General features: G+C 38.7%; 1 protein-coding gene across 2 annotated transcripts in view; it reads right to left on the bottom strand.

Annotated features, from left to right (window-relative positions):
- The window catches only part of DENND1B (DENN domain containing 1B), a 253,203-nt gene that overhangs the window by 95,868 nt on the left and 141,889 nt on the right, over positions 1–15,446 (bottom strand). For both annotated transcript variants that reach the window (XM_039484997.1, XM_039484996.1), the window contains one exon: positions 11,480–11,590. In XM_039484997.1, coding sequence (XP_039340931.1) covers positions 11,480–11,590 — 111 coding nt within the window. The remainder of the gene's footprint in view (positions 1–11,479; positions 11,591–15,446) is intronic.

Here is a 15,446-nt window from a genome sequence, read left to right on the forward strand (position 1 = left end):
AGTCAATGTTCTGTCAGGATTTGTGGGAAAACTGTAACCTAATCATCTGACTTTGCACAACGGGGACACATGTTTAATATGTATGCTCTCTCAGCAGTAGTACATGCTCAAACATGTCAGATTTATCGCTAAAAAACATCGACTAGCCGAGAGCTGTCAGTAAAGTATCCTCTGGAAATCTTTATATTTGTACCTCTATTTTGATTTGAGATTATTTCTATTTAGGTTCTTACAACAATACCCAGCACCACAGCATCTGAGCACTAGTTAACAATATTTAATGCATAACAATGCAAGTTTGCATGCTACACATTTTGACAAGCCAGAAGGATTTGCCTTTTGGAAATACATCTCTCTAGTAAACTAATTTAATTAAAAGTAGCAATAGAGACTGACTTAAGTTTATACTTTTTCGCAGTCTGGAGTCTATGTCAACAAGAGAAGCAATTTTCTACAATATTTTACATTTTTTTTAATTTCTACAGAAACACTGAAATCTTTTTGAAACAATGCTATTTTGAGTTGAAAGCTTTTTGTTAACAGATTTCTACAATATATTTATTTGAAAGCTACTTGCAGATCCATCTAATTCAAGTGAATGATCTGAAAACAATAACTCCATATATCACACAAACCATTTTTCTTATCTGACAGTTAACATTCTATCAGTATAAATTACTTTGTTCAAAGCACTTTCTGCAACCTCCAGTGAAAACAAAACTGAGAGAATACAGATGACAAGATTTACAATCATGACAATATGAAAAATAGGAATTTATAAAAACTTATTAGCAGAATGTTGTCTGTAAGCCAAACACAGTGACTCAAATTACACAAAATGCGCAAGTAAAATTAACCTGTGGTGCCGTACAATCACCTTTAAAAAAATCTACCGTATGAGCTACAGCATCAAAAATCAATTCCCCAAAACATTTTCTAATGTTGTCAGTGGCTTTGAATGTCATGTCTAGAAATGAGCCCTGGCACACTCTTCCTCAAAGTCCCATAGACCTAATGGTTTGTCTGCCTCCCATTACAACCCCAAGGATGATGATCAGACCCCTCTATTTAAATTTATCTTTTCAACCAAGGAAATAAAATGAAGTGTTGGACATTGAATAAATAACATGAAAATGTTGATTTTAAACTTGTAGGTATAGTTTAAAAATAACCTCCTATTTTTCCAATTTTGTCCTCTTTTTAATCTGTATTTTCAATATGTTTATTCTGTGCATTTGACAGCATTTTGTGTACAGTCATTTCACTGTGTTGCTGATGGGCAGTTGCTATTTCTCTCATGATGCAGCATGGTGATATCACTCTTGTATACTACCTTGGAAGGGAAAAGAATTCAAACAATTCTTGCCTAGCCTTATGGGCGTAGGAAAAGGGTGTTTCCCAGTAATAGCAGCAGAGCAGAAAATGAAATCGAGGAGGCAGTGGGCAGGTGAGTGCCCAGAAAGGAGCAGGTGCAAGGAGGAAACTGGGCTTATTTTCCTGCACAAAACACCTTTCTAGGCATAAGTGAAAGTGGAGGCTTAAGAAGTAGCAGAGACAAGCCCTTTGTAATTTTTTTAAAATGTTTTTCCTCCAAAAAAAGCTAGAACATATTTTAAATGGTGCTCTTTAGAAGAGTGTTTTGAAAAATATTAGTCAAGTTTAACAAGTTCAAATTGAGTGTCCCCTTACGTTTTAGACTAAATAAAGAATGTCTCTCCATTCTGGTGCTCCTTTAATCTTGAAAAAGCTAACTCCACCTACCACTGCTTTCTTCTCACCTTTTTGTCTTTTCTAATGTTTGCTTTCAGTCTCCTGGTATTCTTTCCATTTCCATGTGCTATCCTTCCTTCCCCTCTTGCTCACTTATACCCTACTTTCTAAATCTCTCCCTAATTTTTCCCATCTCCCCCAACCTCTCTTTCTCCCACACCCAGGTTTCCTCACCCGTTTCCCTCCTCTTACTACCTTCTGTCTCACCCTTAATCCTTTCTCTCCCTCTTTCCCCCCATCCCACTACTTCCCCTCTCTATGCAAAAGAAGTGGCTCTACCATAAAACAAGGGGGGTTGCATATGTTTTTCCCCTCTGAAGGGGGAATTCCCAAGAATAATTTTTTTTATCCTCCCTCAAAAGGTAGAGGAACTCTATGGCATGCTTTCCTGCTGTCCACTAATTAAGGAGCAGCAGGGAACAACACTCTTTGTGAATAGCTGACAAGCGACTTATTTACTGCAAGCAAGACTAGAGAGCATCATTGGCTATGTTGTAATTCATCTTTTGAACAGTGAATATGAGGAAGAGAAATGATGGGATGGGCGAGGAGCTGTGCTAAGTGGGAAAAAGCAGATAGCTAAATACTGCTGGTATGGTATGCGGGCAAGAAGTGCAAGTGTGACATACCAATTCAGTTCAGGCATTGATCACATCTCCTACTTTTACGCAGCCACTGATCAACTGAGTAATAGTTTTTTTCAAGGGACCTTATTGCTCTGGCAATTCATAATGGATTATGGAGCATTTCACTTTTAGGTCACCAGTTCAAATATGGCCCAGCTACATAGTGACTCAGCACCTGAAGAGTTTTTTAGTGACCCTTAGTCCAGGACCACAAAAACTGCCATTATCTTTGGCACTTATGGCACTCTTGTTTGGCACTCCTTACTGAATTGCCAGGGATTACTGGACATGAAAAGTGAGGAGTAGTCCCAGTCAGACCAGGAATTTTTTCTTTTTGCCTTAGTGTTAAACTGCAGATGGTGGGCTTTTTAAAAGGTAATTTGCTGATCCACCTTTGAATCATGATCTTTTCTTGAAAAGAAAATGAGCTCTTATTTTTAAAGCACGATAGTTCTATTACTTATGTTTCTATACAGATAGCAGGTAAGGGGAGAAAAACTACAACACTGTTATGTAACTCCCACCTAATCAGATAAAACCAGAATTGTCAACAGTGTAATTCCTGATCACAGGTTTCACTGCTTTTCCCCAATTCATGTCTAGTGTCACTCATCTTTTTATTGTATTGTAAAGACAGGAAGGATGATCCAGTGTTCATGATACCAGCGTAAGACTAGGGAGACCTAGGTTCAATTCCCTACTCTGCCCACGTCTTTTGGTGTCTCCTTAGGCAAGTCACTTAGCCTGTGTGTGTGTCAGTTCCCCACCTTAAAATGACATTTATTTTTGTACTGCTGCTGTTCATCATTTGTTCGCAGGCACCAACAGTGGTAATAATGCGGTGTGTGTGTGTTTTAATGAGATTTCTGGGCATTCACTTAATATCAGTTAAATCTTTGCAATGCTTTATGAATGGGATAACAAATTAATATCACTTTCCTACTTTCCAGAGCTAAATTCATCCCTCAGCTATGTCCACACACATCCTACTGACCTTACTGGAATTTTGTGCATATATTTGACAGCAGAATTTCACCCTAAGTCTGTATTTTGCACAGAATTATCAGGATAACTCTACTCGACATGATTGCTGCTATAAAGTTTACAATCTGTTTCTCAGATGAAGAGCAGCCATATTGCACTGCACCACCAAAAGAATCTGCTTAATGTAGGATCACCCCAGTGTAGGGGGATCACTCTGGAGGCACAGAGCCATCACAGCAATTTCTATGCCAGTGCCTTCCCCCAGCATATAGGCACAACTGGAGCTGATCCCCAGATACTGTTTTGGATCCTTCAGTTTACACCTGAGGAACATTCCTGCAAACAGTCAACCCAGGACTGAGAAGTAAAAAAGTGAGCTCCAAACCCCTTCCTCACTGACTTACACTGTGTGCTCTACAGCCACTCCAAGGATCTGCCCCACTCCCAAAGTAGCGGTCAGCAGTTATTCTTTAAACATGGCCAAGGATGAATCTGCAGCCTACGAACCACAAAGATATTATTAAAGGAAGGGCAAAAATAGACAATTAATGCTGAACTTGCTTTGTGACTCAGTGGACAATAATACCACCTAGGGACACATCAATTTGGGAACAAACTCATGAATCTCTCTTTTAAGGTCAGCTGCGGAAGCAGCAAAGTGATGTGCAAAGGTGATGCGCTTAGCATTTAAGTTAAGGAGACTGTGCTTTGCATTCCTACCAGCTGGTCAGCTGCATCACATCCTCAAAGGACTCATCTGGTCTTCCTAGTCCCTGGTTGACTATAGATACTATGACTGTCAAGGCAAGGGAGCTGAATAGAATTTAATGGGTAAAAATAATCTATACAGGCTCAACAAGATTCTAAAGACCCCATTCAATCCAACTAACTATGCTGTATTCAGTGACTGAGTGGGGCTGCTCTCTTTGCATATAAGCAAGGAAAAGCCCAAAGTCAAATACCTACAAAAATAGTTACATCTATTATTAACATAATGAAAGAATTCCTAGTGCATTCCTTTATATGTAAGCTTCTCCAGAAAGGGCTCACAGACAGTGAAGTCAAAACTTTAACTACAGTGCTTACAGACTTATCAGGCTGATATTAGCTAAAACAAATATTGGTCAAAATGGAGATAACATTTAGACATCTGCTTTAAAGTGAAGCTTCCTTTCCACCTGCCACATAGGCCACAAAAGATACACTCTAGTTAACATATTACTGACAGCATGATGAGAAAGCTCCTGTCAGACGCTGGCCAGCCGGGTGTTTGAGACAAAATGCACAGCCCCAGCTGACTAGTTAGAGAAAGTCTGGTGAGGTACAATTATAGAGGCATATGACAAGCCTTCATGCTTGACTGACTTGAGAACCGATGACATGGCTTTAAACAGCAATCCTTCCTACCTCTGGTCACAAAACAGCAATAAGTCAACTGATGCACTGTTGTAAAATCATGATTTATTCCTTTGCTTTGAATACATGAGACTATGGTATGATGTTCTGGTAGACTACCACAGCAGGTTCACTTGGGGCCTAAACATCTAAGGCCTGTCTACAGCATGCATAAGATCGATGTTCTAGCTCAGCCTTACTAGAAAAGCTTTCCACACTAGCTTAATAACGTATGCAAACATTGAATAAAAAATAAACTGCATTAAAACTTACTATTATATCCCCATTTAATTAGTAAAACAATTTATACAAATATAGCAGTGGATGCTAAAATACTAATATACGAAAATATTCAATATTTTAACACGACATCTAAGACCAGTCCTCCTTATTCAGTTAAAGTGAAACAACAAAAATCACCTCTGTGACTATATCCCACGCGTTGTTTCATTCACTCATTCCAAAAGGTAATTTGTTTTTCTTTTATAGATACCTGTTCAAAAGCTACAAATTGTAGTTTTTGCTACAAACAGATCTTACAGAACATGCTCCTCAGGCGAGGTGAATCTAGCCCACTCTAACACTAAGCCCCAAGCAAGCTGAAAGGTTGATGACAACCATATTATTAAAGGGAGTTGGAAAGCTGTACTAGTAAGAGCCAAAAGCTAGGGAAAATAATGACCATGAAGCTATAATAGAACTGAGTGCAGGGAAGTTTCCGCCTACACCTTTTTGTGCTCACCATGCAGATTGCTATTAAAATTCAAGCAGAGGGAGTTTTTTAAAAATAGAAGAATAATCATAGCTAATCAGTTATAGAAAAATGCAAAAGAGTAAACAGAGTTGCAATTATGAAAAGATGCATACAAAACAGAAGCCTGCTTGGTTGGGAATGAAATGCAAGCGTCTCACTGAGTTAAACCTATTAGAACAAATTAGATTAAAAATGCAAATGGTCCAATCACCAATTAAAAAGGCTAACTGATAACTTAATGATTCAACCCTCTCTTCTATGTACTCCCTCCCTCAAAGTAAACCTTCTTTATAAATGCAATATTGTATTTTTCTCTTGCTTTCATGCCAGGGCCAGTCCTTTATCTTGAATACAACAAACACATCAAATTTATAGCAGAGAAGTGCTAGACTTAAAAGAATTTTTTTCCAGATATATTCAAGTAATTTTGCATCCCCCACAAAAGAAGGGTAAGGAGAGATTGAGGGAAGCCTTGAATTATGCCTTCTGTTATCGGTCCTTACTGCCCTGAGATAGTGAACCGAAACAGAGCTGATAACTTGAAAGTGACATCACAACCCAGTCTTCATGAACTGTCATAAACAATTGGTATTAACTTAACCCCAAAATAAGGGGCAACTCCCTTAACAATAAAATGCATTTGATATCATTACCTTTGAAAGATAAATTTGCTTAAGAATCAAAATTTAATATAGGAATATCAAAAGGATACCTTTTCAGCTCAGTCAACAAATTATTATTTTATACATGCAATAGCCAAGAGAACTAAATCTAGCATACACGTCACTCAAATAGAGACTGTTTGTTTATTTGGAATATTTTTATTAATACACATGCATATTTAAACCCAGCAGTCAATCATTTTAATGAAGCAATGTATTAATCACACCAAAAAGCAAATGTAATCATTCTTAACTATTGAAAATACTTTTGATAGAATAATTTAGAAGAGTTTATAGCTGCACAGTGCTGTTTATATATATAAAAACAGCACTGTACAGCAATAAGTAATTCTACCACCACTCCTTTTCAATTTGTAAGAGAGGCTGTTACGGGAGATGGGGAGGCAATGTGTACTGAAGTCCTATGTCAGTGACACTCAACTCTACATCTCTATTTTATCAGACCTCACTAGTATGGTTGACCAATTTACCAAGTCCTTTGCCCAACATTCCCTGTAAACTGCATGCATGCACAGCTAAGCAACTGTTCTGTATCCACCACACGTCACATAGCTGGAAGCACAGCTGGTGTAGCAGCACAAATTGCTCCCTGGCATGATTTGCTGCTTTGCTGTTATTGATCCTGGTTGGGCAATCGGAGCATGCTCAGTAACATCTGCTGAAGCCGCTGCCGACTCTTCCCTCAGTCAGAACTAAAATTGGCTCCTTGCTATCAATGGGGGCTACTAAAGTACAGAGAAAGCAAATTGGAGGGGAGGGATGGCTTGAATTTATGCAGGGAAGTCAAATTGTATGTCAAACAGGTGGAAGCAGAGAAAAGAGAGAGGCAGATAGGCAAAATCAGGGATGGGGTAAGAGCCATGGTTAAGAAAGAGGGAGAGGTGCTGCCTGAGAGTGGCAGAGGGGAAAATCCCAGGGACAGGGGACAGCAAGAAAAAAAAGTTAGCCCCAATGAGCAGCACTTGCAGAAATAGAATGTAGGTAGCAGATGGGCTTTTCCCCCCTCCCTTGGCAGGACAGGGTATCTCAGCACCCACTTCTCAGTGCCAACAGGGAGGAATAAGGAGTGGGGCTGAGGGAGATAGGGGCTCCTAGGAGGAGATGGTAGGATGGCTCCCTCAAGGACTGATGCTCCTGAATGTGACACAGATGTTCCTAAAATACCTTAGGTAACAATTACAGTAGCCAATTTTCAAATATCAATCATGTGACTTTTTTCCTTTTTTGTATTATCATTAATTATTGCATGAACATGGCAAAAATCGGTTTTGTTTGTGAGTACAGTTATCCAGAGTACCAACAAATGCCAAATGTGGTATTTTTAGTTTCATACATGGTTCCAAGTTTCATGATTGAATCTAAGAATCCTGAACAAAATTATTGTCAGCAACAGCTCATAACTTAATCATGGATGTCATCGCTACTAGATATGGAAGAAGGTCTCACGCATTCCAACTGAATGTTCAACTATTGGCACACTACTGCACAATAATACATGTCTTTACAACTCCCTGAACACACATATACATGATACTCTATTGTAGTACACATTTTTTAAAGTCCTTAACTACACATTTTCATAATCCATACTTTAAACAGTCCTGAAATACTCATTTTTCAATAGAATGTAATCTTTCTAAAAGGCAATTGCAATCCATTTTGTATGCTCTCACACAGTTCTGTGAGGGATTTCTCTCTCTCTCTCTTTTTGTCCTTAATAATAAATTGTAAGCTTGCCCAAGGACAAAAATGTAACACTCAGTGGAGTTTATAGCCCACTCGGTACAAAGAAAATTTAGAAGAAACATTGTCTTTGCCAGTACTGTGCCTTGGAAATGGGCTAGATGACTAAAATTTAATCCAGTTTAGACTCTGATATTGTTGGTAGGTTGGGAAAAATAACCAGAAGAAACTGAGGAAGTGATATCAGCTCCCCCATTCATGGGAATTTGCTGCGATCTGTTATTCAAGTTGACAACTTGGGGATTTTATTGTATCTTAAGCTGTTTTGAGATGGCATTGATCGCTATCTGGACAAGAATATCTTTTCACCTATAGTTGGTCAAGAGATTGCAGCATTTTCTTTCCGGTGAAGATTTCACCATAGTATCTATGTCACTTCACTAGTGGATTATTGCAATGCAATTTTTATGAGGCTGCATTTTAAAACTGATCAGAAACTTCAGATAGTTCAGAATACAGCTGCCCGTCCCATCCAGACCCCCGCAGGCCTCCCTGTACAGGTAGCAACAGGCACATACCAACCCCTGAGGGTTCATCCACTGAACACTCACAAAATTAACAGGCCTGAAGTTCCCAAAGTAACAGTACACACCAGCTTGCAAGATTCAACTCAGAATCATCACTTTGCTTAGTACCACAGCACTTAGATACATTTATAGTGAAAGCAAGAATAAGTTTATTATCAAAAAACAGAGATTCAAGTGATAGAGAGTAAAAATATTAGAAACAAATGGTTACATATAAAACAAAATCATGACCCATTTTCTACAGACTAAATTCAAAGTAACAGGTTAACATACTGTCTAAAGAAGTTTATTTCACCCAAAGTTCTCTACAATGTTTTCAACCAATCCTGGCTGAGACCCCTTTGTCATGAAGCAAACTTGTTTCACATTTACTTTCTCAGTGAAGGATGATAGGGGTGTTTTCTTTGCCCCCCAAATAGAGCAAACCTTTGAGAGCACCTCCAGATAAGGTTCTCTCCCCCTCTCCCTCAGTTAGTTTCTTTCCGAATTGCTCACAATCCTTCATCTGCATTCAGTTCAGACTGGTGATAGGAGACCCATTGTGAACAAGACCATACTCAATTTATATGTAAAAAGATGTATGGAAATACATCTGTTGTCTGACAGAAAATCTGTTTCGCACCTTTGCTGCTGACTAGTTCCTAGACACAGAAATTAAGAACATATTTTCTGTATATATACACATAATTCCTTGCACAACATTTGCACATGCGTTTCACAGTGATACTGATGATGCACGTGATACTGGCTTTTATTTGAGACCTCACATGACATTCTTTGGTGATCTAGAATGTTCATATCAGACTCAGGAGATTCCTGTAGCCCCTATGTGGGGCCCTCTGTGCCCCATGCCAGTTGGAACTATGCCATTGAGATCAACTGAGATATTAAGGCTAACAGCCCTAGTCTTAAATGGGAGGGAACTAGAGGCAAAAACAGGTCAGATTATACATCCCATTAAGCTTTCCAGCATAAAGCAGACTTAAACCCGTCTTAACTGACTAATACAGGAATCTTGCAGGGGAATAAGGAACACCACAGTGACTCCTACAAATCTCTTCTCCTAGAGCAGCACTGGGGCCTTATGGCTATTATATCACTTATCAGGGACCAAGCATACAGCTGGATTGGTGAGCGGCAAAGATGGCTTAATTCTACGTATTGTCCAACCCCTCTGGACTTCAGAAAATAGGTCAGAGTTTGTTCAGCCTAGAGGGTGAGGACCAAGGTATTTTCTGTGAAGAAGCAACCATTTTAGAAGTCTCTTCCCTCATTGGTTTGACAAAGTCCAAATTTGTTGTTCATGGGGTGATGCTAATCTGTTTTCCTAGGCTTTTGCAGGGAGAGAGGATGGGTGAAGTGATGGGAAGCAGATGGTGTGAGGTGTTGGTTTGGGGTAGGGGAGGCTGGGAGGACTTCTGAGTTTGGACATCAGTTAAAACTGCTTATTGTTTATCTTTTATTGATAAGTTTTGTACATGCACTACTCTTGATGGATTCATTTTAGATAAACTGAAATAAATCTTGGACTGTATGCTTGAAATGGGAGATTCTAGCCTAGTCTGAATTTAAAGGAAAAGATCTAGCTTTTAAAAGTCAAAGGCACGGGATTTTAATAGAATTTTTTTTGAAAGCTTACAGTACTTACATCATCAACTGCTTTCTAAAAGCTGCACATCACTCATTCAATAACAAACTATTTATGGGTTATTTAGCTTGGCTCTGCTCCTGCACCTTGAGGCATGTGAACTGATGCGCTTGCATTAAGACCCACTAAAGTCACGTGGGACTCTGCACGATGCAGCAGCCCACACAACAAGTTGTATATTTGGGGACTTCTGATGTTTTCATTTTCTTTTTTAATTGTCGGAACTGCTGCTACTTACTAGCATCCTTTCGCAACACAGGGTTTTTCCCACCCCACAAAATTTCCTTTTTGGCTCAATGGAATTTAAATTAATCTTTATATACCATATATTCTCTGAGATCTCAAAAAATATTACATAACATAGAAATTTGTTTTTAGAAACAAAATAGAACATCTGTCTATCTCTGAAAAGTTGCTCCGAATTGTGTTTTTAAAACTGCATCTAAATCCTGCTCCCAAAGAAAACTGTTCATTTGCTGTTTAGTAAAGTTGGTAATGTTGAATTACTACTATGGAAAATGTGTCAGATAAAAGGCTGTATACAGCATTGCTTAAAAAGAAATAAAAGGATTTTCTGTGACTGAGTTTTAACAAAAGATTAAAGCTACTAAATGACAAATATATACTATGATGCAAATTGGTTTGTAAAATGATAGTCACTTGCAACCTGAGTTAACCTCTCAAGCATCCAAACTATAAGAAAATCTCAACGTTTAAAACAAAGGAATATCTGAATATTTAGATATGTTTTTGTAACCAAACATAGACATTCTTTCATTTCACCAGTCTAGACTGACATAAGGAAAAACATTTCAATGTGGGCAGTACCCTAAAACCTGTAATAAAAATGCTATTTTGAGTTGTAAATTATCATCAGCCACAAGAGCTGTTCCAAATCAGAGCTATTACAGTATATGCCCCAAACTACTACTCTGCAACAAAGATGAATCTACCTATTACCTGGTTAGGATAGCAGCTATTATTATGGCCCCTTGATTTCCTTCAAGTAGCTCCAATGGAATAAGCCACAAGTGAATAATAAAGATCTTATAATAGCCCTTAAGAATTCTTTATAGGGTAGCAGGCACAGAAATGAACTCTGGAGAGTTAAAGAACTCTCATCTCCTGATAAGAAAAAATAATTAACCTGACTTAATGTATCTGAGTGGGTCTTATATAAATCAGACTTTTGTACTTCAAGAGCCAGATTAAAATCATATATCAAAAAAAGTATGTAGATATTGTCTTACAAGTACACATGGAACATATCTAAATCTGCAGAGGTCTGTAGGTCTTTTTATGAAATGCTCAATATATTCTACTTAAAAGGAGATGTGTGAAGTACTTACAGTGCTTAGTTTGCTAGAGGTAATAATGATTCGTCTCTCATGCAACATACTAGCATAAAGTTGCATCATGTTGTTCACATCCACAGCAACAAAATATTCAGTAAGATTTCTCTGTTTAAATAAATAAAAAAAGAAATGTTAACATATATTAACAATGGTAATTGAGTGGAACATTTTGTTCATTTTTTATAAAATTTCTTACCACACAAATGAAAATCAATCCTGCCAGAGAAACATGTCTGTTCATTAAATATCTGCATTCACACAATTCCTTGCCATTTTAAACACAAAGTAAAATTAACTTTAAGGTCTCTTCATTTTGTATGTTTAGTTATCCTTCTGGGTGGAGGGGAACTTTCTATTTTCAACAAATTTGGAAACATGGAAACTTTGGAACAATATGTGCTAGTTCTGTTTAAAACAGCTATTCATTTTTATTTATATTTTGGGTTTTTAGTATGAATGCATCCTGGGCCCTAGGTGAATATACATTAAAATTTTTAAAAATGCATTGCTATGTAAAATATATACAAAAGCATTCACAAGACTTAGTACCAACCCTAGTAAATTCAACTAGTAAATTGCTCATTGTATGCAGTGTTGTTGTAGCCATCTCGGTCCCAGGATATTAGACAGACAAGATAGGGGAGGTAATATCTTTTATTGGACCAACTTCTGTAAGCTTGAAAGCCTGTCTCTCTCACCAACAGAAGTTGGCCTGGATATAACCTTACTCACCTTGTCTCATTAGTAAATTCCTCCTCATTGATGTATAAACCAAGACATTTAATCTGTATAATAAGACTCCAGATGTGTCAATATACCTCACATCTGAAGCCTAAAATGTCTGTTGAGGTTGGAAACAGCTACAAGTGTTGCTAAGGGCACTTGTTGAGCATATCACCAGGTTCAGTCATCACTGGGATTCTCAGTCTGTTACTGTCACATTTTTAAGTTCTCAGCCATTTTGACTTCACAAATTATTCCCTTGCAGCATCCAGCTACAGTAAGGCTTGTATGTATACCATGCCAGGAGTCCTAGATCACTATATCAGTGGTAACTCAACCAATCATTAGCCTTACTCTATAGCTCATATGCACACAACAATATCATTGGTTGTATGAAGGAGACTACACAGATGGTGGATTATTTGGCCCAGCTGCCATTGTTCTGCAGAATCACCCACACAACAACAGAGCCGGCACATACAATATCTAAAATATATATATAACACCTCACCACAGTACACACTTCTGATCTGCCACCTGCACAAAACACCACAAATCTCCAGCACAACCCCACCCCCACCAAATGAAAATGAACACAATCACACACACCACCATTATCTGGGATTTATGGTCTGTCACTGTCAATTTGTTTAAATTCTCCGTCATTTTCAGCTTTTATATGCATGACTTTATGTATTACACCTGTGTAACAACACCGGCTTTCAGCTACTAGTATTTTTATTAATGTGAAATGGTAGAATGGATCTGACTAGACAGCTGCCTTAATTTCATCCTGAGAGCTGGCCATTGGCAGTACCTATACAGGGTAACCATTTATTCCATAATGGGCTGAGTCCCATGGTTTAGGGTATGCCATGGTTGGTGGGGACAAGGAACCCAAATGGGACTCACTGCTGCCAGTTAGGCTTCTCCGGCCTCTATGGATGGTGTGGCCTGCATCTGCCCTCATGGTTCACCAATTACAGTGGGGTGGGTGTCTCAGATTGCATGGTCAGGGACGATAAGTCTTAATTTCATAGGTCCTACACTGAACAGGAAAGCAGCTATCACTGGCCAGCCAGGGGGCTCAGAGTACAGGGAGGGTTTCTTCCTGATGACCATCTCACATTCCACCGCCCCCAACCAATTGTATCGTCAAACCTTCCCCCCTACTTCAGGTTTCCTGCAAGTGCACACCTGTACAATTTTTCCCTTGGTCTAGTTATGACATCAGAGTGTGCTATCCTGCCAGGCTCTCACAATGCCAAAAAGATCAGGGGCATGATGATTAATGTTACTCTCAGCTCTACTGGTTGGCCCATAGGTGCTGTGCTCTCAGTGTACTGGGTGGGGTGGGGTGGATGAGAGAAGGTGCTGAGTCCCTCTGCCATTACCTCCTCCATGTGACAAAGATGCCAAACACAATCACCCCTTCTAAGGGGTAGCGGGAGCAAGATCACTTCCAGACCACACCAGGCGGGAAAGAGAGGGAGGAAATTCCTGTGCACCAGAACTGGGCTAATACTGCAAATAAACCTTAAATAAATAAATATTTGTTTACATTTTGCTTGGATAAGAATGGTCACTTTCTCCCTTGTGATTCGGGGTGTGGGGTAGAGAAAGGAGAGTGAGTACAAATTGCAAGGTAAGGCCTTGACATTTTCAAAGCATGAGGATGCAACTGTGTGAAGGACCCAATTTCATATAAATTGGGGCATACTGAATAAATCCCAGGAGAAGGCCTAAAAAGTAATGCCTGGCCCCCAGGGCATCAGGGTTCAGAGGTGGTTTAAGAGATGAAGGCAGGGGCTGCCAGGACCCAAATTGTTGTGTGGAGGAAGGAACCGTGGCTCTTGAACAGCATGTTAATACTCCATCTGAGAGAGATGTGTGCCACGATGACTGCATTGATTCTAATTTTCCAAGGACTAGCTGCATAGCATCTTATTTATATCGCAGTTCTCTCTTGCTCAAGCTGCAGAACAGTCAAAAGATACATCTAGCTCTTCACTTCAATAAAGCACTCTATATTGCTATATAGATTTATTTTTTTGCTAAAAATTGTCAAGATTTATTTATATTTTAAAATGTAAAATGTAAATGTTCATTGCAATACTTTAAGCTTCACAGCAAAGAATTAGCGGACTAGAGTTTATTATTAATTTATTACTGTTTGCCCCCATCTATTTACTCCCCATGTAAAATCACAGCATCTTATTACTTCTCAGACTGAAAGGATGGGACACACAGCTACAAATGGAATGAGTGGGAAAGAGAGGGTAGAGAAAGGCACCTCTACTTTCCATTTTCTTTCCTTCCTATGAACTGTATAAAAATGTACAGCATTACTTTCACAACAACCACAACATCTATCAACTGCAGGCACAGATTTGAAATACTTTAGTGAATTAATATTCTGCTATGTGTATCACATAATTTCTTCATGCCAACGTGCAGACTTAATTTTCTGGGGGGGTGGGGGGAGGGAAGAAATATCATAATTTCAAAACTGTAGCAAATGGCCCGCTATAGCATGAATGCCCTTGATCCCACATTTAAATGCAAGATTTAAAGAAGGTGGGCTATTTAAATAAGCTACGCTTTCAATGGCTAGCTATTAAACATGCAGTCAAGCACACACTTGAAGATCACAGACACTACATTTACAGCCTGCTTAATGTATTTATTTGGCCTCCATCACATATTTGAATTCCGTAGAATGCAAACCTTCATTTAAACAAAGAAAAATATTTTAACCATTAGAGCTGTCAAGATGACCTTCCAAATGTGAACACGTGTCTCTTAGGTAGCTTGAAACAACAGCACTCAGAAAAATAAATTGCTTCCATTCATCTCAATGGGATGTTAATTCTGGCAATTAATTATGCTATTTTGGGGGGCCAGATATTCAAATAACTCAGGTGCATAAGTGGCAGGCATGATTTGTATATATAATTACCATAAATGCACACTCAAATTGGGTAACTGAATGTGCAAATGTTCAAACAATGAACAGAAATAGTGGTAGTCATAGAAATACCTTGTATAATTGTTTATCACTGGATGATGCTTAATGCAGCAGTTCTTTCACTAACTAAAGATTCTGTTATTAGACAAAGGCTGTATTCTCCCCTCATTCTTTGTAAAAACCTCCGACTGACACCAATATGAGATCTTCTGTGGGAAGCAGTATATGGCTCTAACTTTGTAAGCCCAGCCATAGACCATAACTACAAAT

Source organism: Mauremys reevesii, linkage group 8 (genome assembly GCF_016161935.1).
Source record: "Mauremys reevesii isolate NIE-2019 linkage group 8, ASM1616193v1, whole genome shotgun sequence".
NCBI classification, from domain to species: Eukaryota; Metazoa; Chordata; order Testudines; family Geoemydidae; genus Mauremys; species Mauremys reevesii.